General features: G+C 38.8%; 1 protein-coding gene and 1 pseudogene across 1 annotated transcript in view; one reads left to right on the top strand and one right to left on the bottom strand.

Moving 5' to 3' along the window:
• The window catches only part of LOC105869800 (notch receptor 2), a 158,612-nt gene that overhangs the window by 73,392 nt on the left and 60,160 nt on the right, over nucleotides 1-25,060 (bottom strand). The window contains exons 3-5 of the mRNA XM_012761892.2: nucleotides 16,230-16,489; nucleotides 11,664-11,999; nucleotides 1,631-1,753 (exon numbers count right to left, since the gene is read on the bottom strand). Of these exons, the coding sequence (XP_012617346.1) occupies nucleotides 1,631-1,753; nucleotides 11,664-11,999; nucleotides 16,230-16,489 (719 nt within the window). The remainder of the gene's footprint in view (nucleotides 1-1,630; nucleotides 1,754-11,663; nucleotides 12,000-16,229; nucleotides 16,490-25,060) is intronic.
• LOC142861125 (protein sel-1 homolog 2 pseudogene) lies at nucleotides 21,871-22,911 on the top strand (annotated as a pseudogene).

Here is a 25,060-nt window from a genome sequence, read left to right as displayed (position 1 = left end):
TGGGGTAGGAAATTTGGGTAAAATATCATTTCACTGGGAAAGTTTCCCCCAAGAGCAGGCCTTCCTAATTAATATCAAAGCAGGAAACAAAGTGTGGTATCAAAGAAAAACCAGCAACGAAATCACAATGCCGTTTGATCTTCATTGGCATCAGAAGCCTCGGTACCAGACAGAGTCACTCTCCCACACCGCAAGCAAGAGATTAGAACAGGGTCAAGTTCCTAACAAGTATTTCATCTTGCCCAACACTGTGAGGATCATTAAAAAGAAAAAAAATTTAAATCTTTCCAGTCATTATTTCTCGTGTAATTAACTTTATCTTTTTTTTTTTTTTTTACATGTTCCTATGGATTCTGAGTGTAATTAACTTTAGAGTAATTTTCTAAGTTTAAAAAATAGCCTCTGAAAAATCTACCATAGAAATGGCAAAGCTAGAGAAAGAAATAATATGACAGAAAGAGCAGAGGAGTAAAGTCCTAGGATCAAGACACAATGAAGAAATTCTAGGGGAAGTCCAATTCTAGGGAAACCCAGTGGGAAAGTATAAAAAAGCGCAGTTTGAGGATTAAAAGCAGACATGTGTGCCCTTCCAGGAAATCATGTTATTGAAATTTTAAATCCTTTTTGTCTTTTTCTATTCATAGTCTATAGCTCTCAAGAGTACTCTAAGTAATTAGATGCTACAGATAAGGAAAAACAATTCAGAGACGCTAAAGAATACCAGGTAGTAACGGCTGCAATCCAACATCAAGACTTCTTTGCAGGAGACAGTCCATCACTGGACTGTAGTTTCTTCTTATATTATTAACTTACTTCTTGGGTTTCCACATTAAATCAATCAATTTCTCTCAAAAAGGCTCAGTTCTTAGTCCCTTAATCAGTTGTCTCCACTTCCAGTAGATAGATGAACAGATATAAAGAGAAATTGAAAACAAATGTGTATATAAAATCACTCAACTTTCAAAAATAAGTGAAAAGCTTTCCTAAGACACTGTCAGAAACTTCTAAGAGGCTGTAAATTAAGCAAGACTACTCTTCTAATGTCAGAGGCAGAAAAATCTAACTTTGTACTATGTGCAAAAAGGAATAAAAGAAAGAAAAAACAGAAATGTAGGATGGATATCATAAAAATAACATCATCAAGAGTACCTACCCGAGCTTTTGCCTAGTTATGGGACACAACCATATGGTGGGATAGATTTCTGTCCATCAACAAACAATAAGCTCTGAACTCCTGTGGTTTGTGCAATTTATTTTGGCATTTCAGTATTCCTCTCAAATATTTATTAAGCATCTACTGTGTTACAGGCAATATGCTGCTTTTTCCAGATAAGCAGCTTAGGGTCTATTAGCAAAGCTCTTCTCTCATATCTGCCACAAGAACTAGCAAGGTGCTGAGTTCAGAGCAGCTGCCCAATAATACCTGTGAAAATATGTCTTAGAGTGAGCATGGGAGAACATATGGGATTAGCATTATATCCAGTGATCTAGCATGAAGACTCCGCTCAGTTCACACACTAGTTCCAGATCAGCCCTAAGACAATTTGTAAAAAGTGCTGACTTCATTCACTGTCTGCCTCTGGTTACCGATCCACATCCCACTCTGGTGGATGCGCGGAACTGCACGTACCTGTCCACTGAGGGGGGCAGCGGCAGTTGTAAGTATTGACCCCATCCACACAAACCCCTCCATTCTGACACTTGTGGTTAGGGCAGTCATCAATATTCCGCTCACAGGTGCTCCCTTCAAAACCTGGTAAGAGAAGAACAAGAGATGAATTCTTGTACAGAAGAAGTGAACTGCCCTTCTCCCACAAGACACAGTCATCAGAACAGACCTGTTTCATGATTTCAGTTCAGCAGCCAGCAGCTGCTCAATCCAGGACTCACCTCATGAAAAATTCCCCAATCCTCTGTCTTCTCTGGCCTCAAGCATAGTTAGACAGTCAAAGTGACTCATGCCAATGACACACCTTCATAGTTACCTCACAAGTATTTCAAAATGTTTTCATGAAATAAAATCCCAGGAAAGATAAATGTCTAATTGGGACAGACATTTGCTGGTTCTAAAAAACAGGGTAGTAGATTTTCCCCAGCTCCAGACTAGTCTAATGGGAAGAACAGAATAAAGACTACCTAATTAAATTTAAATTCCTTTAATTTTTTTCTTGGAATGACTGCTCAAGGAGGCCTCCAAACTAGGTGGGCAATGGTGTAGGGGAGGACACAGGAAAAATATTGCACTTAAAGTATGAAGATGTAAGTCAAGTCCCAATCTCTCTACCTATAAGCTATTTAATACATGGTAAGAGAAAACCCTGAATCAGCTTCCTCATCTGTAAAACAAGGCTAATTCCACTTGCCCAGCCTGCCTTTCTAGATTGTTGTAAATGCCTCATCATGAGTAAAGTGCTATACAAATGTTAAACTCTAGCTGAAAATGGAGTGGCATTACTATTAATTAAACTTACCAGCACTTCAAATTCTTCATGTTCTTCTCTGAATTTAAAGCATTGCTTCCCTCCTCTTGATTTTTTTCTTTTATGAAAAATGAATCCAGCACCTCAAACTTCACCCTAACTGTTCACAGTGTGGTCCTCTGTAATTTATATATTAGGCCACTTCCTTTCTCTTTCCTGGCTACCAAAGCCCTGAGCAAATAAATTAGAAGACTAACAGCTTTAAGATAAGACAATGTACAATGAAACAGTACAACTAAGTATTTGGCCTCCTCAAAATATCCCTTAAGGTTCCTCTCGCTCCCTCAAACATTTATTGTTTCTTACAATAGGCACTGGTGATATAATAGTGATTACAAGAGACAGAGTCCCTGCATCCATGGCATTTACCATCTAGTCAGTGAGACAGACATCAGTAGCACCTTGCTTTATTCATTCCTTACTATAGTTACCTGGAATTCTGTGTCTGCTCTGCTACATTGGAACATGCTGGTTTCTCTGAATACAGTGGCAGTCAAGTAAATGAACATAAACCAAGTAGCCAAAAAAATTACCAGGAAATCCCTAGCTGTCTGGGAGACCAAGGCAGGCGGATTGCTCAAGGTCAGGAGTTCGAAACCTGCCTGAGCAAGAGTGAGACCCCATCTCTACTATAAATAGAAAGAAATTAATTGGCCAACTAATATATATACAAAAAAATTAGCCAGGCATGGTGGCGCATGCCTGTAGTCCCAGCTACTTGGGAGGCTGAGGCAGTAGGATTGCTTGAGCCCAGGAGTTTGAGGTTGCTGTGAGCTAGGCCAACACCACGGCACTCACTCTAGCCTGGGCAAACAAAGCAAGACTCTGGCTCAAAAAAAAAAAAAAAATTACCAGGAAATCAATTCGTGGAAGATGGAAATAATTGAAAGCTTAATTGAAAGAAATTATATCTTTCCAGTTATTTGGTACCCAGTTCATTCAAGTGCATAAATCACTAAGTAAGCCCAAGAAAGACTATGAAAATATATCTGGATTTTTAAAATTTATATTTCATATTTCTATTTATGAAATATGAATATGAATTTCTGTTTATATGAAAAATAGGAATATGAATTTCTGTTTTTATGAAAAATCATACAAATAGACGAATGAGCCAGAAAATGATGAACTGTTTAAGGCCATCCCTAATTATGATTAAGAAAGTGAAGCTGAATCTACATATCTATCAAGTAGCAGTCCCTGAATGAGGACTGAGATCTATGTTCCTACTCTAGTACTCTTAATGAAGACATTCTTTAGAACAGTTAGAAAAGATATAGTTTTAGATTGTTGGAGGAAATGGGCTCCTAGCCCACAACTGCTAGAACTTGTGTGGTTTGGTGATGTACTAGAACTAGTGATGATCATCCTCTTCTTAACTTGATCTCTCTGGTGACTAAGACTAAATAGGGTTGACTAGGGCATCAGGGAGGTAGTAAAGCCCTTGTAACTAAGCTATAAGGAATAGAAACTGTGGCCCTGACTTGATATTAGCCAATGTTACAACTAACTGAATTCACTAACCACAGACAAATTAAGAAAGCAGAAGCATAATCAAAACAGGTAAGAAATAAAGTATTTTCTTTTTATGACAAACTGACTATTTTTTTAGGTAGTTCTTCCCTATCTTACCTAGATAGATAGGTAAGAAGGCAGCTAAGTAAAAGAGTTAATTCTGGTTAAAAGCATGGCTTCTGAGGCCAAACTGCCTGGGCTCAACTTTCAGCCTTGCCATGCAATAGCTGAGTGACAGTGGAAAAGATACTTAAAATTTCTTGGAGGATAAACAGGACCTACCTCAAAGATTGTAAAGATTAAATGAGTTATATATAAATAACACTTAATTCAATAAACTGTCCTGGGATAACTAAATATCCATATGCAAAAGAATGAAGTTGGGATGGACTCCATCTTCACGCACAAAAATTAACTCAAAACTCATCAGAGAACTAAAGATAAGAGCTAAAATTATTAAACTCTTAGGTGAAAAAACATAGTAAATCTTTATAACTTGGACTAAGCAAAATTTTCTTAAATATGACCAAAAGTACAAGCAACAAAAGAAAAAATAGATAAATTGGACTTCATCAAATTAAAAAATTTAGGCCTTAAAGGATACACCAAGAAAGTGAAAAGATATCGTACAGAATGAGAGAAGATATTTGCAAATAATATTATCTGATAAGAGACTTATATGTAGGATATATAAAGAACTATTACAGCTCAATGATAAAAAGACAAATAACTCAATTATAAAACGGGTAAAGGATCTGTATAGATACTCTGCAAAGAAGATACACAAATGACCAACAAGCATGTGAAAAGATGCTCAAAATCATCACCCACCAGGGAAATGTACATCGAAACCACAAGGAGATATCCTAACACATCCGTTAGGATGGCTATGATAAAAAAGACAGATAATAACAAGTGTTGTTAGCAAGGAATGTAGAGAAATTGGAACGCTCACACACTGCTGGCTGGAATGTAAAATAATGTACCCAGTTTGGAATACAGTCTAACAGTTCCTGAAAAGGTTAAACAGTTTCACCATATGACCCAGCAATTCTGCTCCTACATACATCCCCAAGATAAATGAAGACATATATCCACACAAAACTTTTACAAGCATGTTCAAAGCAGCATCATTCATAATACCCTTAAAGTGGAAGCAGCCCAAATGTCAATCAACTGATGAATGGATAAATGAAATATGATAAATCCATACAATGGAATATCATTCAGCCATGAAAAGGAAGGAAATACTAATACATGCTACAAGATGGATGGACTTTGAAAACATTATGTTAAGTGAAAGAAGTCTGTCATAATGACTGCATAGTGTATGTTTCCATTTATATGAAATGTCCAGAATAGGCAAATAGAGACAGAAAGTAAGATTAGTAGTTGCCTAGGGTTGGGACAGAGTTAGAAGGAATGGGGAATAACTGATAATAGGTACAAGGTTTCTTCTGGAGTAAAAAGATATTCTAAAATTGATTTTGGTGATGGTTACACATATCTATGAACACACTAAAATCCACTGAATTGTATATTTTGAAAGATCAAATTGCACAGTATATAAATTAAATCTCAATAACCCATTATAAGAGGAGGAAAGCACTTAAAATAGTGCCTTACACATATCAGCTAATATTATTACATATCAATGGTCCCTAAGAGCATCCCTTAGAGACTGCCTACTCGAACTCTAATGTTACAGATGAGGAAGTTGAGGGGCACATGGCTGACTTACCCAAGATTACATGGCTAGCTGGTTAAGAATCAGTGCTGAATCAGAAACTTTACCCAGTGTCAGTCAATATGTTTTCTAGAACCCAGAGTTTCCTTCCAACAATGTGAAAAACTGACCTTAGGTCAAAAGTTCCCAAGTCTGAAAAAACTCAAGCCAAATCAGTTCTCCAAAGTTAAGACAGGATTTATACTTTAAAAATAGAGATACAGGACTCTTTCTGGAAAGAACTACAAATTCTTATAAGAAAGTCTACCCAAACAGGGGGAAAGGGCTATCTGAATAAGTTACAGTGCAGTCACTCCTTAAAAATATATGTTACGTTTTTAGGGGAAAGGGAAACAGACAAGTCTGCAGACCCTTGGGTGGGATGGGTGTAGTAGGTTCACAGAGAGGCTCACATGCCATACTAAAAGGAGTCTACTGCCTAAAGCCAATTCACATCCTTAAAAGGCCAAAAGGAGAGAAATTAAACTTAGAAGAAACATTTTAAGACTGTGCTGCTATAAAACTATAGGCCACTTATCTGATTAATGATGGCAACGAGGGTAAGGAGCAGAAAAGAATCACTGTCATTCCACACAGAGAACAGCATCTCTTAAGAGAGTGCCCTGTCTTTCCATTTCAGACCCTGGTGGGCAGGCTCAGTGGAGAGGAACAAGAAGAGAGCAGAAAGAAGAATACAAGATAACACAACCAAGCTTCTCTCAGGCCAGGCTGAAAGTCCTCAGGTAAAGCTTCCATGAACAGGGATGAAAGAGTGAGAAAAAAACAGGGAACTGGACCAAGGTGAAAAGATACACAGCTACTTTTTTTTCTGGAAAGAAGTCTATCATAAGAGCAAACCATCCAAAACATAATTAGTATAACCCTCAAGAAAATGTCACATACCCCTGAGTGTGAGAATACAAGAATTGCTGTCCTATGCTTGCCCAGCTAGTTTTCTTGGTACCACCTTCCATCCTTTGATGGGCCCAGACTAGCTCACTGCCCCCATGGCAGCCCCCCTCATCCCTGACCCTCACCCACTCAAGCTTGCTGCTCCCACCTGCCTCCCCTGATATCTCCCCAGTGATCTCTACTTTTATTCTAACTTTATTACCAAAAAAAAGCCAAAGAAATGACAACGGGGAGGCATTTAAAATAATTTAAGTACATTAAAAAATTATAGAATATAAGAATTTTCTTCTGGTTATCATGTTCAATTCATTCATTTGTTAAATATTCATTAAGGCTCAATTTTGTGCCAGGCACTATGTTGGCTACTAGAGGGAAAAGTTAAAATGAGAATGTCTACTTGAAAAGATGAACAGATAAACAACTTGATAAGTGCTGTGCTAGAGATATGCAGTTGCTAAAAAACCTTAGAAGGTCTCTAACATGGAGGTAGGGAATATAGAAGGCATTTCAGTGAAATAGTGTGCCTTTGACAAACTATAAATGAGTTCTATATAAAACATGGGAAGAAGGTATAAAAAGTTGAGGAGGCTGTATAGGCAAAAACACCAAGCATGAGAGAACAGTAAGCACTTCCAGGAACATCAGGTAAAACTGGACTTGGGACCAAAGTCAAAGGAGCTAAAATAACACACCTTGGAAAGTGGTATGATCATTTCTGCATCTGCTCCAGAGAAAGCTGCCAAAATATGATTAGCATAATACCCAAGAGAACATCACATGCCCCTGAGTGTGAAAATGCAAGAGGGAATTATTTCTAATAGTTCTTAAGCTCAGCAATAACTGAGTAGACACAAAAGCCACACAGTGTGGTTAAGCTTTATTTTAATGCTATAGGGATATTACATATAATCAGCCTGTTTAGTGCAGAGGTGGTTTACAAAGGATAAACCTTCATGTTTTGGAGAGGACAGATCAGACAGCTTTTTATGAAGTTAAAAAAAAAATCACAGAGGAATGAAGAGATGTGGGAAAGAAAGAAAAAGGGAAAGTACAATGAGGACTGTCCAATCCAACTGTGAACTCACAAGGGATGGCTAGTAGATTTAAAACAGCCCACTGTTTTCTGATTACTGGTGCTACTTTATTAAAATATCCACAAACAGAAAACCATTCTAACTCATTCTCTTCCCATTGGTTGGCCCTAACCCAAAAATACTATGAGTCAGTGATTCAGTAATTTATTTTCATGCTCTAGTTTGTTTTTAAGTTAAAATTACTGTGGCTGAGTGCCCCTCCTTTAGCTTCTGCTGAAGACTTTACACAAAGAAAGCTCATGAAGTGCCTGGAATATTAACAGTTACAGATCCAGAGAGAAACGAAATGCAGTTCCTTGATTTGATTTTATTAGTTTTTTTCTCAAAGAGTATTTTTTTCCTCCCTCTGTAGAGAAAACTTTCTTTTTATGTCACATAAGATGAGTCATTTTTGCAGTTTTAATTCCCTCCCCATGAGTCCTAAAATAATACTAAAATGCACTCACAGTGACTACAGTACCCTTTGCAGGAAAAGAATTATAACTTAACCATTTAAATATAATCATCATGGCATTCACAGACTCAGAGTTGGAAAAGATTCCAAAATTTCTTATCCAGTATTAGTGTATAAGGACAAAGGGAGAAGCCAAACTACATCTAGGGTGCAGGACACCGGAAGAAATGAGAAGACCAAAGTTACATCCTCAATACTCTGACATGATACTAAACTCATACAGCCAGTCAGCCAATAAATATTTGTGGGCCTATTATATACTGGGCACTGTTCTTAGTTAGGTGTTTGGGATACAACAGTAAATGAAAACAAAGATCCTATATTTCATTCTAGAGAGGGGAAGAGGAGGCAGCAGAATTTGGAAAAGACAGACAATAAACAATAGACATAATGAAGTAAATTACATAGTACAAATTATATAGTAAGAAGATAAGAGTTACAGAAAAAGAAAACAAAAAGTAAACCAGGGTCAATAATTAAGGGGTTTGGGGGAACAGTTACAATTTCAAATAGGGTGGTCAGGGTAGGCCTCAATTAGAAGTGCAAAGACACGAAATGTGGTGGGAAGCAGCCATTTGGGAGTTGTAGAATACTTTAACATGCTACTTTGCTTCCTGCTGACTTGGTTTCCTCATTTTTAGAACCAAAATAATAATTCTTTTCAAATAAGGGTGCTATTTACATTGAGGTGGTGACTATTACTTGAAGTAACATTTTAGTCACTTGATAAGTGTGAGGAGCAATGGAAAGAGGGGCTAGAAGATGGCATACCATTATGAAAAGGGCTTTTTAAAGAAAACCATCTCCAGGCACTATTTCCCTACATGGAAATAAAGTGAACACTCTCCAAAATCCACCTGGGACATAAAAACAATGAGTATAAAATCTTACAAATTGTTTAAATACATATTTATTCATAGTGTCACTGCATCATCTATTGTTTTGAATTCTTTTTGAATTTCCTTCCATACATTGTCCAAAGATAAAGTCATCTCTTTTAGATCATGGGACCCTGCAAGGCAAGAACTAGTCTACTTAACTATTTTTAAATATCTGCACAATGATATATAGATAGATATGTAATAAATACCTATTTTATTATAATTAGGAGTATCTCATTTTTCTTATAATTGAACATGTTTTTTAACCCAAACAGCTCAAAGCATTTCACAAAAAGTTTCATGTCTTCACACCTTTAGGAAGCAGGATGAGCAGTGTGGTATGGGACAGTAAGATGCACAAAGCACAGACTTTATAACCTGCCTGGGTTTCAGGATCCAGCCTAACCACATATCAGCTGTGCAACATCAGGGAAATCACTTAACATCCCCAAACTTCAGTTACTTCACATGGGAAAACTCAAAAAATAATATCTGTCCCCAAGGATTTTTGTAATTGAGCTAACGGATGGGGAAGTACCTGGCATAGTACCTGAACTCATAAAAAAATGTTAGTTTTCTCTTTGCCAAATCTTCTCCCCACTCACACCCTTCACCTTGATCCACATATACATAAATACAGACAGACACAAATATACACATACATGCCATCAGTGAATAAATAAATTTGTTTTGCTTTAAACTATAAGCAGAGCCTAAGAGACAGCCAAGATCTCCTTACTCCATCTCACTAGCTCTGGCAGCCTCTCGACTGCGGAATCCCTGGTTATTTCCTTTCTCAAGGAGGAGATACTATTCTAGTTTGACAGATTCTTTCCTGGACACACTCTCAGAATTCCCTAAGGTTCTTATCGTGGCTAATGGATAACAATGCAGGGACTATGGAAGTGAATAATCACTCTCTCCCAGCTAAAAACTTCCTTTATTGACTTCTCTAACTTCCCGTCAATATCTTGCTGCCAAATCAACCTCTTTCTCTAGGCAACTATTAAAAGTATATTTCTTAAAACTGAAAAATTATTTAGCCTTCAACAATAAATCACACTAACCTTAAATCCTAGCCAATTAGATTATCAGAATATTAGACCGTGAGAATATTTGCAATATTAAATTGTTTACATTTCTATTTTCTGTCTTGAATCCTTAAAATGCAAACAAATACAGGGATGAAGAAATCTACATTTTAGTTATTTCTTCTACAAGATAATGTGGATTATAGTAATATCAAGTTAATAAACATTTATTTAATATCAAGAATAATAACATTTTCTAATCTTTATTAAAAGAAAAACTAAAATATAATTAAATAGCTTGTTCTTGTAAGTTATTAAACAATATCAAGTTTTCATTTTGATTATGTGGCAGTGTCTTGTACTGCTGCATTTGAAGCACACAGCACTGTGTCTAGAACACAGCTGACATTCAGTAAATTTTTACTGAATGAATTTGGTGGTTTTATACTGAGGACCAACATATGACCTTTAATCCCCAAAAGATAAAACACACAATCCCATTGTATGTGAACCGTATCGACAACACCAGAATCTAAGATCCCTTCTCTGAAAGAGTAGCTAGAACAACTTCTTTTTGAGGCGATTCTGCTAACTTAGCACATTATTCCCCCCTACAGTTTTCCTTCTTTTGTTTTTGTACTAAGGATATTTGTATAAAAACAGGATCATTGTTGCTTAGTAATTCATCTGCTCCAGCTGCTTATGTTCTGTTCCCAATCAAAATTCTTGGTTTTCAGCCTCCTCATCATTTTTATAAGGAGTTAAGCAAATTGGCCAGGCTTGCTCCTTTCTCCCTCTCCATGCAACTCCAGGCCTCAGGTTCCCAGATACTGGTAGTCTTTTTGCTCCTATCTTGGGGTTGTATGTGTGCTCTGGGGGACTTGTAGCAGTGAAGAGTGTGACAAAGGATTGTTATCACACACAGATTCACATACATTATCTCATCAAAAAGTGCTCATTGATCCACAGAGGACCTCCTCCTCAGTTTCAAAATTCCCCAGCTTCAAGTTAGGGCAGGGATACCCCAAGTCAGAGAGGGTACATAGGACAGGGTTCTGAAGCCTCTGTAGTCCAGGGAATATCATGAAAGGGCAGGTGGGTGCACTTAGGTGGATAAGAAAACAATGAATTACTCCAAGACAGGCAAAAGCATATAGGAAAAGTTGGTTACCTATTTTTAGTGTTAATTCAATTAAATGCACTTTATTAATCACACATACATATTTTCCAATGTCTAATTCTCACTATGTTCTTTTCCATTTTAGATTTGCCTGCCCCTTTCCCAGAGCTCTGTTCCTCTTATTTCTCACTGTGTCTCTAAAAGGGACAATAAACAATTTTCTAGCCACTCATCATCATAAACCCTGACATGTTAAATTATCCTCTACTCAGTTTATGGACCACAGTGGGCCCATAAAACTCCTCCCTCACCAGCAACCCACCCCACACAAATTCTCACTTCCCTTTTTCTTTAGGCAGCTTCGTAAATAAGCAATTAAGCCACATTTTCCACCTTCCTCCTGTGCTAGGGGTTTGTCCCACAACCCCAGGACATTAGGGAGCTCCTTACCTGGAAGGCAGTTGCACTCAAAAGTGAAATCACCAGTCTGCCGGCAGGTGCCTCCGTTGACACAGGGGGAGGGTGCACAGGGTACATAGACGCTGTCACAGTGCTGACCGGTGAAGCCCTGAGGGCACTGGCACTGGTAGGAACCAGGCAGATTGAGGCAGGTGCCACCATGCTGGCATTGTCCTAAAATGTCACATTCATTGACATCAGTCTCACACTTCTGCCCTGTGAAGCCTGCAAGGCATCTACAGGAGAACTGGTTGGCCACAGTGGTACAGGTACTTCCATTTACACAGGGATGAGACAGGCAGGCATCAGTCCATTGGCACAGGTTACCTAAAGGAAAGATAACAGAACTCAGTACTGGTCACAGAAACAGGAGCCAGCCCCATCCTCGACAATCCCATTTCCCCATGAAATAGGTGACATTAGGGAGCTTTTGCATGGAGAATTTCTAAACTCTGAACCTTACAGAAGAAGGCCAAACCAGAGTCTCTTCAAGATTGTCTGATGCAGAGCACTCTCTAAGACCCTCATTAGAGACACAAAGACACAGTGGATGGAGCACACAGAGTAAACTGTATGTTAGTCACATGAAGCCCAGTCATGCAGGATTCTATCAGATCCTGTGGCAAATGAGGGTCTGGATCCATCCACCCTCTCAAAATCTTCATAATCTTTGCACATGCTGCTCTTCTGTTTGAAATGCCATCTTCCTTTTTATAGACCTAGCAAACTCTCACTTATTTTGACAACTCTACTCAAAAGTCACAACCTGGCCGGGTGCGGTGGCTCACGCCTGTAATCCTAGCATTCTGGGAGGCCGAGGCGGGCGGACTGCTCAAGGTCAGGAGTTCGAAACCAGCCTGAGCAAGAGCAAGACCCTGTCTCTACCATAAATAGAAAGAAATTAATTGGCCAACTAATATATATATAGAAAAAATTAGCTGGGCATGGTGGCGCATGCCTGTAGTCCCAGCTAGTCGGGAGGCTGAGGCAGCAGGATTGCTTGAGCCCAGGAGTTTGAGGTTGCTGTGAGCTAGGCTGATGCCACGGCACTCACTCTAGCCTGGGCAACAAAGCGAGACTCTGTCTCAAAAAAAAAAAAAAAAGTCACAACCTCTGTAAAGTCATTCTTTATGCCACCCCCTACATGCACACACACATACATACATGCACACACATACACCAAGTTTGCTATTTCCTTCTACTATACCACCTGCCATCTTGGTCCCTATAGTAAGCTTTAATATCATCTCTATTGAATGAATAAAATGTATTGCTATTTAGTTACTAAATAGACCCATTGGTGATAGAAACAGGTAAATACTATTCTATTTCCTTTAAACACAATGCAAACATTCTGGGAAACATTTTATTAATCATTGTCTTATTATAAATATTGCTTGATGTGTCTGAAGATGATGAAGGCTCCCTATGTATCAACAGAAATAAAAGCTTTTATGAGAATAGAACTCTAGAAAGGTAAGTCTGTGGACTCTGTCAGGTAGGAAAGTACCAGCAGTAGCAGGAAGACTCTGACATGTTGAATCCTAAGGCATGACTCCAAGGGAAGCAAAGAAGATTCTTTGAGGCAGAAAGAAAGAGAACAAATACACTCATGGAACTTGGTGTTCATGTGGCTTTTGTTTTCATTAGCCTAAGCCTTTTATTTTTTAAACTAAAGAGATAAAAACTGCCTGAATTTATTAATACTACAATTGTGGTCTAGGAAAAGATCCAAATCTCTGACCCCCCCCATAGAAAAGCAACTGAGAGACACGACAGCTTTTCTAGCAGGGGACAAGGGTGGCACATGAACACATAGCAATGTTCTTTGCCTATCAGGAAATGTCAATGAAAAGGGAAAGGCACAACGTAAATGTGGGCATATATCTTAGGGTGCCAAGCAGAGAGAAAATGAAGGAACTGTTATTTTTCTTCTTATTTTTTCCACTAGAGGTATTTACTTACAGCAGAGAAGAAATACAAATGCTTACTTCTGGCAACATGGATATCAGAGTGTTTGCCCACAACTGAAACAGAAAGGTCCCTGAACTTGGTTTCCCTTTTATATTATATATAGGCACTAACTTGCTGCCTCTGCTTATTCATCTGAGTGGAGATGAGGTAACAGGATCTGACTAGGCGAGGTATAGGACTATTACAAAAACCAAAAAGATGAACTTGATCTGTGGTGATTCCTAAAGTGATAGACAAAAGTAGCTAATGTAGAAAGATGGTCAGAACCCTGGAGAATACCAAAAAGAGATCCTTTTAATGGCAAAGGAAGAAGTTTTCATCAAAGGACCATTTCAGAGCAGCATTTTAATTATGAAGAAGGCATTATTGCCATTTCCACTAGTCAGGGTTAAAATGTTTTAAATGGGTGTGCCCTTTCTTTTGCCTTATGGTAGTAAAACAACTCAAAACTGACAATCAGGAAGAAACTACTCTTGTAACCACCAAATCTCTTCAATGACTTACATCATCAATACTAGCATAGTCATGATGAAAATAATGGATCATCCTAACCACGCTCTACCCCCACCAACATCTTTTGAGGAAAAATTTGTGGAGAACAAGTATTCCAAACTAACTGATCCAGTCTAGTTTTCTGAGTAGATTTTTCATTTTTTGCTTAGTAGATTTATAGAGGCATTGATTTAGTGCTTAAAGCAGGGGAAAAAAATAGAAAATGTTCTTCTTTTTCTCATCTAATTTAATAAACATTTATGGTTTACTTTGAATAAAACCTAGGCTCATTTCTAAAGAACAATTATGTATAAAAATAATCGTAATAAAATGTGACATATAAAAATAATAGAAACTTAGAGACAAACTGCCTAATCATAAAAGGGTCACCAAGACCCACACAATTTTATTTTTTATTTTTATTTTTTTGTCAGAGTCTCACTCTGTTGCTTGGGCTAGAGTGCTGTGGCATCAGCCTAGCTTATAGCAACCTCAAACTCCTGGGCTCAAGTGATCTTCCCACCTCAGCCTCCCAAGTAGCTAGGACTATAGGTACTCGCCACCATGCCCGGCTAATTTTTTGTTTCTACTTTTAATTGCTTGGCTAACTTTTTCTATTTTTAGTAGAGATGGAGTCTCACTTTTTCTCTGGCTGGTCTCGATCTCCTGACCTCAACTGATCCTTCCACTGTGGCCTCCTAGAGTGCTAGGATTACAGCTGTGAGCCACCACACCTGGCCTAAGACACAGTTTTAAATAATACTGGGCAATCACCAATCGTAGAAAAGGGTATTCCAGGCAAAAGGGTGTGCAAGTGCATGGAGGCAATAACAAGTATGACATTTTTCAGGAAATGATGAGAATTTGGTGTGACTGGTCATAGATGCTTGTGGGGAAGTCAGGCTACAAAAGATGTAAGGATCCAAGGGTGAGAAACCTGCAGGCTCAAAGCCAAATGTGGCCCTCCAGATTGCCAAAAGTGCAGCCCCTCTACTGCACCTAAGGTAAAGGGATTTCTTCTGTGAAGTTTGGATTCAATCAAAATGCTGCACTCAAGGATCCAGAAGGCCACATGTTCCCCATCCCTGTGTGAATTTGCAGTTTATTCTGTAAATGATAAAAAATCATTAGACATTGTAAGCAGGTGAGTTTGTTAGAAGATATACATTTGTAATTAAAGGTGTTGCAATATGATGGCTGAATGAGATGGGGAGAGAATAAATGTAAGAAAACCCATTTGGAAACTACTTCAGGAATCCAGGTGAGAATTAACATGGCCCTCAACTATAAAGTAGCAGAGGAAATGGAGAGAAGACAGGTGAGAGGTAATTCAGAGGTTAGGTTGGGTGACTGAGTTTAAGTGAGATAAGAACAAGAGTTTTTAGTTTGGGTAGTTGCAGTGTACATTGGTGATATTTATTTCTATCAACATGTTGAGTTGGCACCTGTAAAATTCCCAATAAGAATGTCAAACAGATAGTTAGAAACATAAGCCTGAATGTCAGAGGGGGGTTGAAGCTAAAGGGATGACTACATGAGTCATCAGCAACTAAGGAAGACAGCAGAAGAGGAGGCAATGAAGATAGTGAGATTCCCTGCAGAGAGCTGGGGTATGGCTCAAAAGAGGGCTCAAAACAGTGCTTAAGGGAACACAAAAATTTAATGGATAAGGACAAGGAAATGGAGAAGAAAAGGAACAATCAGAGTTCAGAAAACCAGAAAAGCCAGTGCCTTAAATGTCTAGGGAGAGGAAATTTCAAGAAGTGGGTAGTCAATAGTATCAGCAGCTTTTCTTCTGGTGATAGTGTATTTCTTTTAGTGAAGCAATTCTGATCCCCAATTCTGACATATATACCTTAAACAGTCAAATACTTCTAAATATCTGGCCCTTTCTCTTTCTCCTTCTTTGCCCCTTAAACTCGCAAAACAAAGTTAAGAATAGTTGTCTGGAACATTCCATTTCCTTATCATAATGTTAAATGTGCACCAGAGTCGGGGAACCCTTAAGAGCCAGACACCAAGATCTAAAAGATGCTAAATAAAGGTATCTGCTGAAAGTAGAAAAGTATAGGCTTGAGTCCCATTTGTTACCTGTAAAACCAACTTGGCAGGTACACTCATAGGTATCCCGGCTGAGCATATGGCAGGTGCCTCCATTCAGGCAGGGCTGAGACACAAAGCAGGGGTGAGAGGTCGAATACTGGCAGTCCTCTCCTGTAAACCCTGGGGCACATCGGCATGTGGCTTTTCCCAACATGGCCTGGGCAACACAGGTCCCCCCATTCTGGCAGCGGTTCTTCTTACAGGGGTCTCGATGTTGACAGTACTCTCCCAAGAAGCCCTCTGGACATCTGTACAGAAAAGAGAGGAGTTCATGAAAACACCTGACTTCTTTTAAATCCAAAAACTTACAGTAAGACAATATAGTCTATTCAAGAAAACATTAGATTGTGAATCAAGAGACCTAAACATGCAACATGTAAAACTGCCTTACTTTATGAGAAGGAGGAGTGCTTAGTGAAATCAACCACATACTCACATGTCCTTCTGAGTCCTGGCAGGTACCAGAACACCAGGTGCATGATGCAGCAGGGTCTACCATAGACAGCCAGCTTGACCCTTATTCAAGGCATAATACATGATAGCTTTTTTCACATAGGTACAGGTTGGGATGGTGCAACAGCACCTCTTTGTAAAGCGTTGTTCATACATGTCTGCTTAAATTCATTTACTTTTTCATTTTAACCAAGCCATTTGATAGGATTAAGATGTTCACATGATAATGCATAAATGTGACTCTTTTATCCCCCTCAATTTAAAATATATAAGATATCATGTGCTTTTTCTCAATTAAGCATTGAGAAATGTAAGCTCTTCTTTCTCTTGTTTCTACAGAAACATCAATTGGCCTATACCTAACTTTCTGGGTTATATTCAGGTAACAAAGACCGAAAAAAGAAAGGGGATGGAGGTACAAGAATGGAGAAGGGTTCACAGTGGCATTTAAAAATTTGTTAATATATAAGTAGCGAGTAGTTTTTTTAACCAAATAAAAAGGCATAAGACAACATAAAATATCTAAGATACCATATAAACACCAAAGTGAAGGAAGGAAACAATTCAAGAATAACATTCTATAACATTTGGGGTATTGAGGAATATTTGTATATGCTACCCTGTGATTCATAAGATGCACAACTATCTCAAATTGTGTGGTATGTAATATTTATGACAATTTTCTCTTAACAATATCAAAAAGACATGGGAAGTCTCCGTTTTCATAATGAAAACGTTTAAATGGCACCTCTAAGAAGCATTTAAAGGGAACACAAAGGGGGCTGGGTGCAGTGGCTCACATCTGTGTTCCCAGCACTTCGGGAGGTCAGAGTAGGGGGACTCCTTGGGGCAGAGAGTTTAAGACCAGTGTGGGCAACATGGTGAGAAAAAAATAGAAAAAATTAGCCAGGTGTGGTGGCGCATGCCTCTAGCCTCAGCTACTCAGGAGGCAGTGGGCAGGAGGATCACTGAGCCCAGGAGTTTGAGGTTGCAGTGAGCTATGATCACATCACTATACTCCAGCCTAGGCAACAGAGTGTGACTCTGTCTCAAAAAAAAAAAAAAAAAGGAATACAAAGACTTTGACTCTAACTATATAAATTTTGATATTTGGCTGGTGCCCCAGATATTTGGCTCAACTTATTCCTTCACTTTACTTTTGGGAGGACAGAAAACCAAATCTAGAAGGCTGATCCACCACTATCTCAATGATAACACATTTAAACCAAACTCTAAATCTTCCCCTCTCAAGACCAGCTCCTATCATGTCTTCCTATGCCCAATCCCTGATGTCCTGATTCTCCTAATCCAGGCGTCCTCGAACTACGCCCGTGGGCCACATGCAGGTGTTTTTGCCCATTAGTTTTTTTACTTCAAAATAAGATATGTGCAGTGTGCATAGGAATTTGTTCATAGTTTTTTTTTAACTATAGTCTAGCCCTCCAGTGGTCTGAGGGACAGTGAACTGGCCCCCTGTTTAAAAAGTTTGAGGACCCCTGACCTAAAGCATTGCAGTCATGTTAGACTACTTTATGTTTTTGCCAATCATATCCAAGACCTTTCATTAGCCACTGGTTGGCAAAGTGAGGAGGTCTTCAGGGGTCACCATTATTGAGAAGAGAAGCCAGCCACATATTAAGGAACTAAGATAGAACATGCCCAGAAGAATTGTGCAGTAGGCTAAAAGGCCTGGAGGAGAAAACAGAGCTGGTAAATAGCTACAGTGGTCGTGATACAACTGGACACACCCTCCTCACCCGTTCCCAGAGCTGTATCAGGTAAATGTGGCAGAGCTAGGAGTAGCTGGGGCTCTGAGCATCTTCATGAGGAGGTGAAACCAAACACCAAGAAGCAAAGAAGCATTCACAGCACTGAAATTAATGACTGGCTGAAGGTAACAGTGAAGGGTTTGCACCTCAGAAGGTCAGCTGGTGCTGTGACCTTGGACAAGTTATATATCCTCACTGACTATCCATTCTCTTGCATTTTAAATAGTTAAGAGGGCTACCTACAATCATGGGATTGCTGTGAGAATTGACCAAAATCAAGTACGGGAAAACTTTTATAAATACTAAAAAGTTTTGCAACTGAAAAACATTTTTTTTTTCTCTCCTTTGTGCTTATTGAGGAAAATCTGACGCCTTATCAAAATCCCAACCTGATTTGATGAGAGAATAGTTTTTTTGTTTGTTTGTTTTTGTTTTTAATGTAGAGGAGCAAAAAGTGCCAATGTGGCATAGCTAAAATTAACCCTGAGATATATTATTAAAAGCATTTGCAGCTTATTCAAGAAATGTGTTACAAATGATGTTAAAAACTATAACACAATTCTCATTCACAGTGACAGTCTTCTGGGCATTAGGCCTGGTTGATGACTCCTGATTCTCCCATATGGGAATTATTCACCTTGTAAATAATGACAAGCTTTTAAACCTGGGTGGGCTTTGTCCAGCTTTGCTCCTGGACTATTACCCTCCCCCCCCAACACTATCATGTGGCATCTGCTAAGAGAATGCAAATGCATTTAATGAAAACATAAGGTTCCCAGGAAAACAAAAACGAAACAACATGAAAGTTTCTGAAGCCAAACAGAATTATTTCTGAATTATCTCTTTCTATAGTTTAATCCACATTGTTGCTTCTTACCAAGCATGGAAAAATAAGTTTCAAGTAAGATATGTTTAAGAAACTAATAAAAGTTGAGATTGGCAAAGAATAGCTTGTGGACCTAATTTGGCCCACTGTCTGTTTTTGTATGGTCTGTGAACTAAGAATGGTTGTTAAATTTTTAAATGACTAGAAAAAAATCAAAAAAGGATAATATTTTGTGACATTTAAAAAGTATGTAAAATTCAAATTTCAGTGTCCACAAATAGTCTTATTGGAACACAGTCATGCTCATTCATTTACAGATTGTCTATGGCTTATATTGCACTATAACAACAGAGCTGAGTAGTCGCAATGAAACCACATGGCCTACAAAAATATTTACTCTCTGGCACGTTACAGAAAAAGTTTGCCAACCTTTGAGTAGAGAATATATGAAGCCTAATTCTATGAATAATATCCAATGTGCTTATTAATAATGATGAGTTTCCATAAAAAATATTAAACTCATAATATTCATTCATTCATGCAACAAATGGTAAGTGCCCACTATGTGCCAGGCATTTTTCTAGTACTAGGAAAATCCTCGCACTCGTGGAGTTTAAACTCTAGTAGGGGAAGACAAAAATAAAATTAATAAGTAAAAGATATATGTTAGATGGAATTAAGTGCTATGAAAAGAAACAGGAAGGGATAGAGTTGAGGATAGGGGTGTGGTGTGGGTAAAGAGAGGTATTTCAGTTTTAAATAGGAAAATTAGAGGACTCACGGCAAAGGCAACATTTGAGTTGAGACCTGAATGAGGTGAGGGACTAGCCATGAAGATATCTAAGGGGAAAGTGTTCAAAACAGAGGGAACAGCAATTGTAAAGGCCCTAAGACAGGAAAGAGTCCTGGCATGTTTAAGGAACAAGGAGACCTGGTGGACTACTTCTGTGGCTACAGCAAAGGGAGTAAGAAAAATAGCAGCAGAAAATAGATGAGACCTGTATGTGGAACGCGAATCATGGAGGGCCCTTAGGCCACTGATCATAAAGAAGAATTTAGGGTTTTCCTGTAAGGGAGCTAATACTTAGATATGATGTACAACAGACTTACTCTCCTAAAGTCCATGTACAGAACCACATCTTTTCTCTATGTGGAACTAGACCTACTGTTGGTATAATAAAGATTTAATTTCTTATTTAAAAAGATCTAGAAGGATGGTTCTTTACATTTACCTTGAAACATATACAAGTTTCTGTTAGCCTACATTTTTCATTAAGTCCCATTTCCTTTTCTAAACTCTTCTTCCTTCACAACCAACCCTCTATGACTGTAGCCTAATTTCACAGATATTTCTCTCTTTTCCATCTACTTACTTGTCCTTTGTGACAAAACTTTTATTTTAATCATTGCCTAGAAACTATGTTCTAAGAGCAATGACTTTCCCCCTGTCAAGTGGTCTCATCTGAGATGTCATCATAAAAAAAATTCTCTCTCCAATAGGAGGTATTGCTGATCACTCCATGCACCATTTTAATCTTTTTAACCTTGGCCTCTACGACTCCCTCTGTCCATCTCAGAGCCCTGTGAAGTCTTAGTCTAGATTGCTGATTCCTCTTCTCCTTCTTCCCCATCAATTACAGCCATCTGAAAGTTTAAGTCTGGGCTTAAACTCACATGCATTTGCTGCTGTTGCTGTTCACTTGATTTTAAACAACTACCTTCGTGTAAATGACCCCAAAATATTCTGAAAGCCATCTACCCTAATATGTCCTGATGCTACATTAAGCTAAACACTTGGAAAAGGAGATCATTTCCCCACGAAACTTTAATTCCTCTATTTTTCTAAGGCACCGTTTTCTAACTCACAGTTTAAAGTCACTTTTAGTTAATCTCTTTATGTAGTATAATTTATTATGATATTCTGACAAATGTTGTTAACTGAATTCTGATAATATTTATCATTCATGTTCAGTTTTCTTTTTGATACAAATACTGATCATCTTAAAAGCCTTGGGTTAGACATCTTGTTGCTGGTTTTTCTCCCACTCCCATCCATCCTTGGAATAACACAACCTTGAGATTCAAAGTATATTAAGGTAATTTCTACCAAATGAAATAATCATTTTTAAAATATTTCTGAAACATGTTCACTGGCCTCTGCCTGAATGCAAGCATGTAGTGCAGTAACTGCCAAATAATAAAAATCTAATGAGCAATAAGTTATTATTGTTCCTGCTGTTAGGAGTACAGACCTTAGGCAAGGTGCAATGCTCACACCTATAATACTAGCACTTTGCCTTGCCGCTGGTCTCCAGGCTGCTCTGGAGGTCTCTGCTTCCAGTTCTCCTCTGCAACCTCCTCCCGTGGAGTCTCCTATGGTCTCAGGCATTAGGATTTTTATCTTCTTATGGAATAGGAATGGAATATGATCAAGCCAAGGCACTGATATATTACACCTTTGGAAGTGCTGGAGGAAGCATGATGTCCCAGATGATTTTGAAGTACAGATATTTGTCAGAAATCAATGTTCTACAGAATTATGAAATTGCCCTATATCACTACAAGAAGGTGGCAGATTATAATGTATTTAGAGGGGAATGCTGCCACACCCCAAAATAACACCACTTCCTTCAAATACTTTTCCATGGCAGCCAATAAGGGCAATGCAATTGGTCTTCATGGGCTTGGTCTTCTTTACTTTTATGGAAAAGGAGTTGCCGTGAATTATTCTGAAGAACTTAAATACTTTCAAAAAGCTGCAGAGAAAGGGTGGCCCAATGCACAGTTCCAGTTAGGCTTCATGTACTACTCTGGCTCTGGAGTATGGAAGGATTATAAAATTGCCTTCAAATATTTTTACTTGGCATCGCAGAGCAGGCAGCCCTTCACCATTTATTATCTGGCCAAGATATATGCGATAGGAACAGGAGTGTTACAATCATGCAGAACTGCTGTGGAGCTATATAAAGGTGTCTGTGAACTAGGCCACTGGGCTGAGAAATTCCTGACAGCTTACTTTGTCTATAAGGATGGTAATATAGATTCTTCTCTTATTCAGTATGCACTGTTTGCAGAAATGGGGTATGAAGTAGCTCAAAGCAATTCAGCATTCATTTTGGAATCTAAAAATGCTAAAATTCTCGGAAAAGAGAAGATGTATCCAATGGCACTTGTCCTATGGAATCGAGCTGTGATTCAAGGCAATGCATTTGCTAGAGTAAAAATTGGAGATTACCACTACTATGGCTACGAGACTAAGAAAGACTATCAAACAGCAGCCACACATTATGGCATCGCAGCTGACAAATACCACAGTGCACAAGCCATGTTCAGTCTGGCCTACATGTATGAACACGGCTTGGGTATTGCAAAGGACATTCACTTGGCCAGGAGATTATATGACATGGCTGCTCAAACAAGTCCAGATGCTCACATACCTGTGTTCTTTGCCCTCATGAAACTGGAAACTGTGCATATGCTCCAAGATATTCTGCTTTTTAATTTTACAATGAGATGGAAATGGATGAAATTGGACAACATCCTTGAACCATACCGGGATTTATTTATGATTGGCCTAATTGTTGCTGTGCTGATTTTCCTGCTTAGAAATCACCACGAGTAGATCTGGATCATAGGAAAACCTGCTCATGGGAACCAGTTCACTCTAAGGTATCCTCAGGAAACAAAGAATTCCCTCATCCAAATCAAGAGTCTGCTGCAGATTTCCTACTCAGACCTGTGTTGGAAAAATGGACAAAACTTGGGGCCTGTCCTAGAGAAACAACTGTCAGACTTCCTGCTTAGTTGAGGGGACCATCTGGGGGATACTGGGGACTGGTCACCTAAGACTTTGTTGCAAACTTGTCATTTTGGTGATCTATTCCTGCATTAGGAATAAAGACCATCCATTTCATGTTGTAATAACAACCTCCCCCTTTCAAGAGGGCAAGCTGGGTTTCTTGGCTCCCACAGACATACTGAGGTGAAAAGGGGGAGTTTGAGGAATGCAGGAATACAGACCCCTCAGAACATGATGAAGACAAAAATTTACAGATAGACCTCATACAAACAGATCTTGTAGGGATGACCCTGTGAGTGACTCTAGCCCTAATAAGCAATAGGTCCCTGTGGTATGCTGAGCCTGGAAGTGGGGAGTAGGGGCTAACCCTAACTCCTCACCAAGGGGCCTTCTAGCAAAGCTCCCTTAGCAGTTGTGTAGTAAACAAAGAAATCTGAGGCCGGTGCAGCATCATGCCCCTCTCCTCCAATCTTCATCAGAATCTTCCTGTTATTCCTGGGTGATACAGTATAGATATTTGTCCCCTCCAAAATCACCTGTTGAAATTTGATCTCCAGTGTTGGAGGTGGGGCCTGGGGAGGAGTTTTGGTCACGGGACAGATCCCTGTTGAATAGTTTGGTGCCATCTGTGCAGTAATAAGTGAGTTCTCCATTAGTCCCTGTGAGAACTCAGTGTTAAAAAGAGCCTGGCACTTGCCTCCTCTCCCTCCTTCTCTCTCTCCCTTCTTCTCACCATGTGGCATGCTGGCTCCACATCACCTTCCACCATGAGTGGAAGCTTCCTGAAGCATGTTGGCACCATGCTTCTTATATAGCCTGCAGAACCGTGAGCCAAATAAACCTCTTTATGAAAAAAAAAAATACTAGCACTTTGGGAGGCCGAGGTGGGAGGATCACTTGAGGCCAGGAGATTGAGACCAGCCTGAGCAATGGTAAGACCCTGTCTCTACAAAAAATAAAAAATAAAAACATTAGCCAGGCATGGTGGCATGTACTCATAGTCCCAGCTACTTAGGAGGCTGAGGCAGGAGGATCTCTTGAGCTCAGGAGATCAAGGCTACAGTGAGCTATGATGACACCACTGCACTCTAGTCTAGGCAATAGAGAGAAACTTCATCTCAAAAAAAAAAAAAAAAAGAGGGTATAGACTCTAGAATGAGACCACCTGGATTTCAATCCCAGCTCCACCATTTACTTGATACATAATCTTGGACAAGGTACTAAACCTCCTCATTGTAAAATAGATTTAATAACAGCATCTACTTCATACGGTTTTTAAATAAAACAACTTAGATAAAGCACTTAGTACACTATCCAGTACATAGTAAACACCACGGATTTGTTAAGTAAAGTATAAAATTACTGGCTCGCTACTTCAACAAAAGAACAGTCTTCAATGAAGGTGGATCCCACTGTCAGAAAGCTCTTTCTTCATTTTCTACCTCTCCTCCTAGGTATATACCCAAGATACCTGAAAACATATGTCCACACAATAAGAATATTCATAGCAGCATTATTTATAATAGCCAAAAAGTGGAAATCCAAATGTCTACAAGCAAACAAATGGATAAAATGTGATATATCCATATAACGAAATATTATTTGGCCATAATAAGGAATGAAGTTCTGATGCATGCTACAACATGGATGAACCTTGAAAACATCAGGCTAAGTGAAAGAAGCCAGACACAAAAAGCCAAATATTATATAATTCCCTTTATGTGAAATGTCCAGAATAAGAAGACCCATAGAAAGTAGATTAATGTTGTCAGGAGATGGGGAAAGGAGAAATGGAGAGTGAATACTGACGAGTCAGAGTTTCCTTTGGCAGTGATGAAAATGTTTTGAGATTAGATGGTGGTGGTGGTCCCACAATTCTGTGAAAATACTAAAAACCACTGTATTGTACACTTTAGAAGGGTGAATTTTATAGTATGTGAAATATATCTTAACTTTTAAAATAACCAAAAAA

This window comes from Microcebus murinus, chromosome 2, assembly GCF_040939455.1.
Source record: "Microcebus murinus isolate Inina chromosome 2, M.murinus_Inina_mat1.0, whole genome shotgun sequence".
NCBI lineage: Eukaryota > Metazoa > Chordata > Mammalia > Primates > Cheirogaleidae > Microcebus > Microcebus murinus.
Note: the sequence above shows the minus strand (reverse complement) of the source record. Positions and strands in the feature narration are given on the sequence as shown.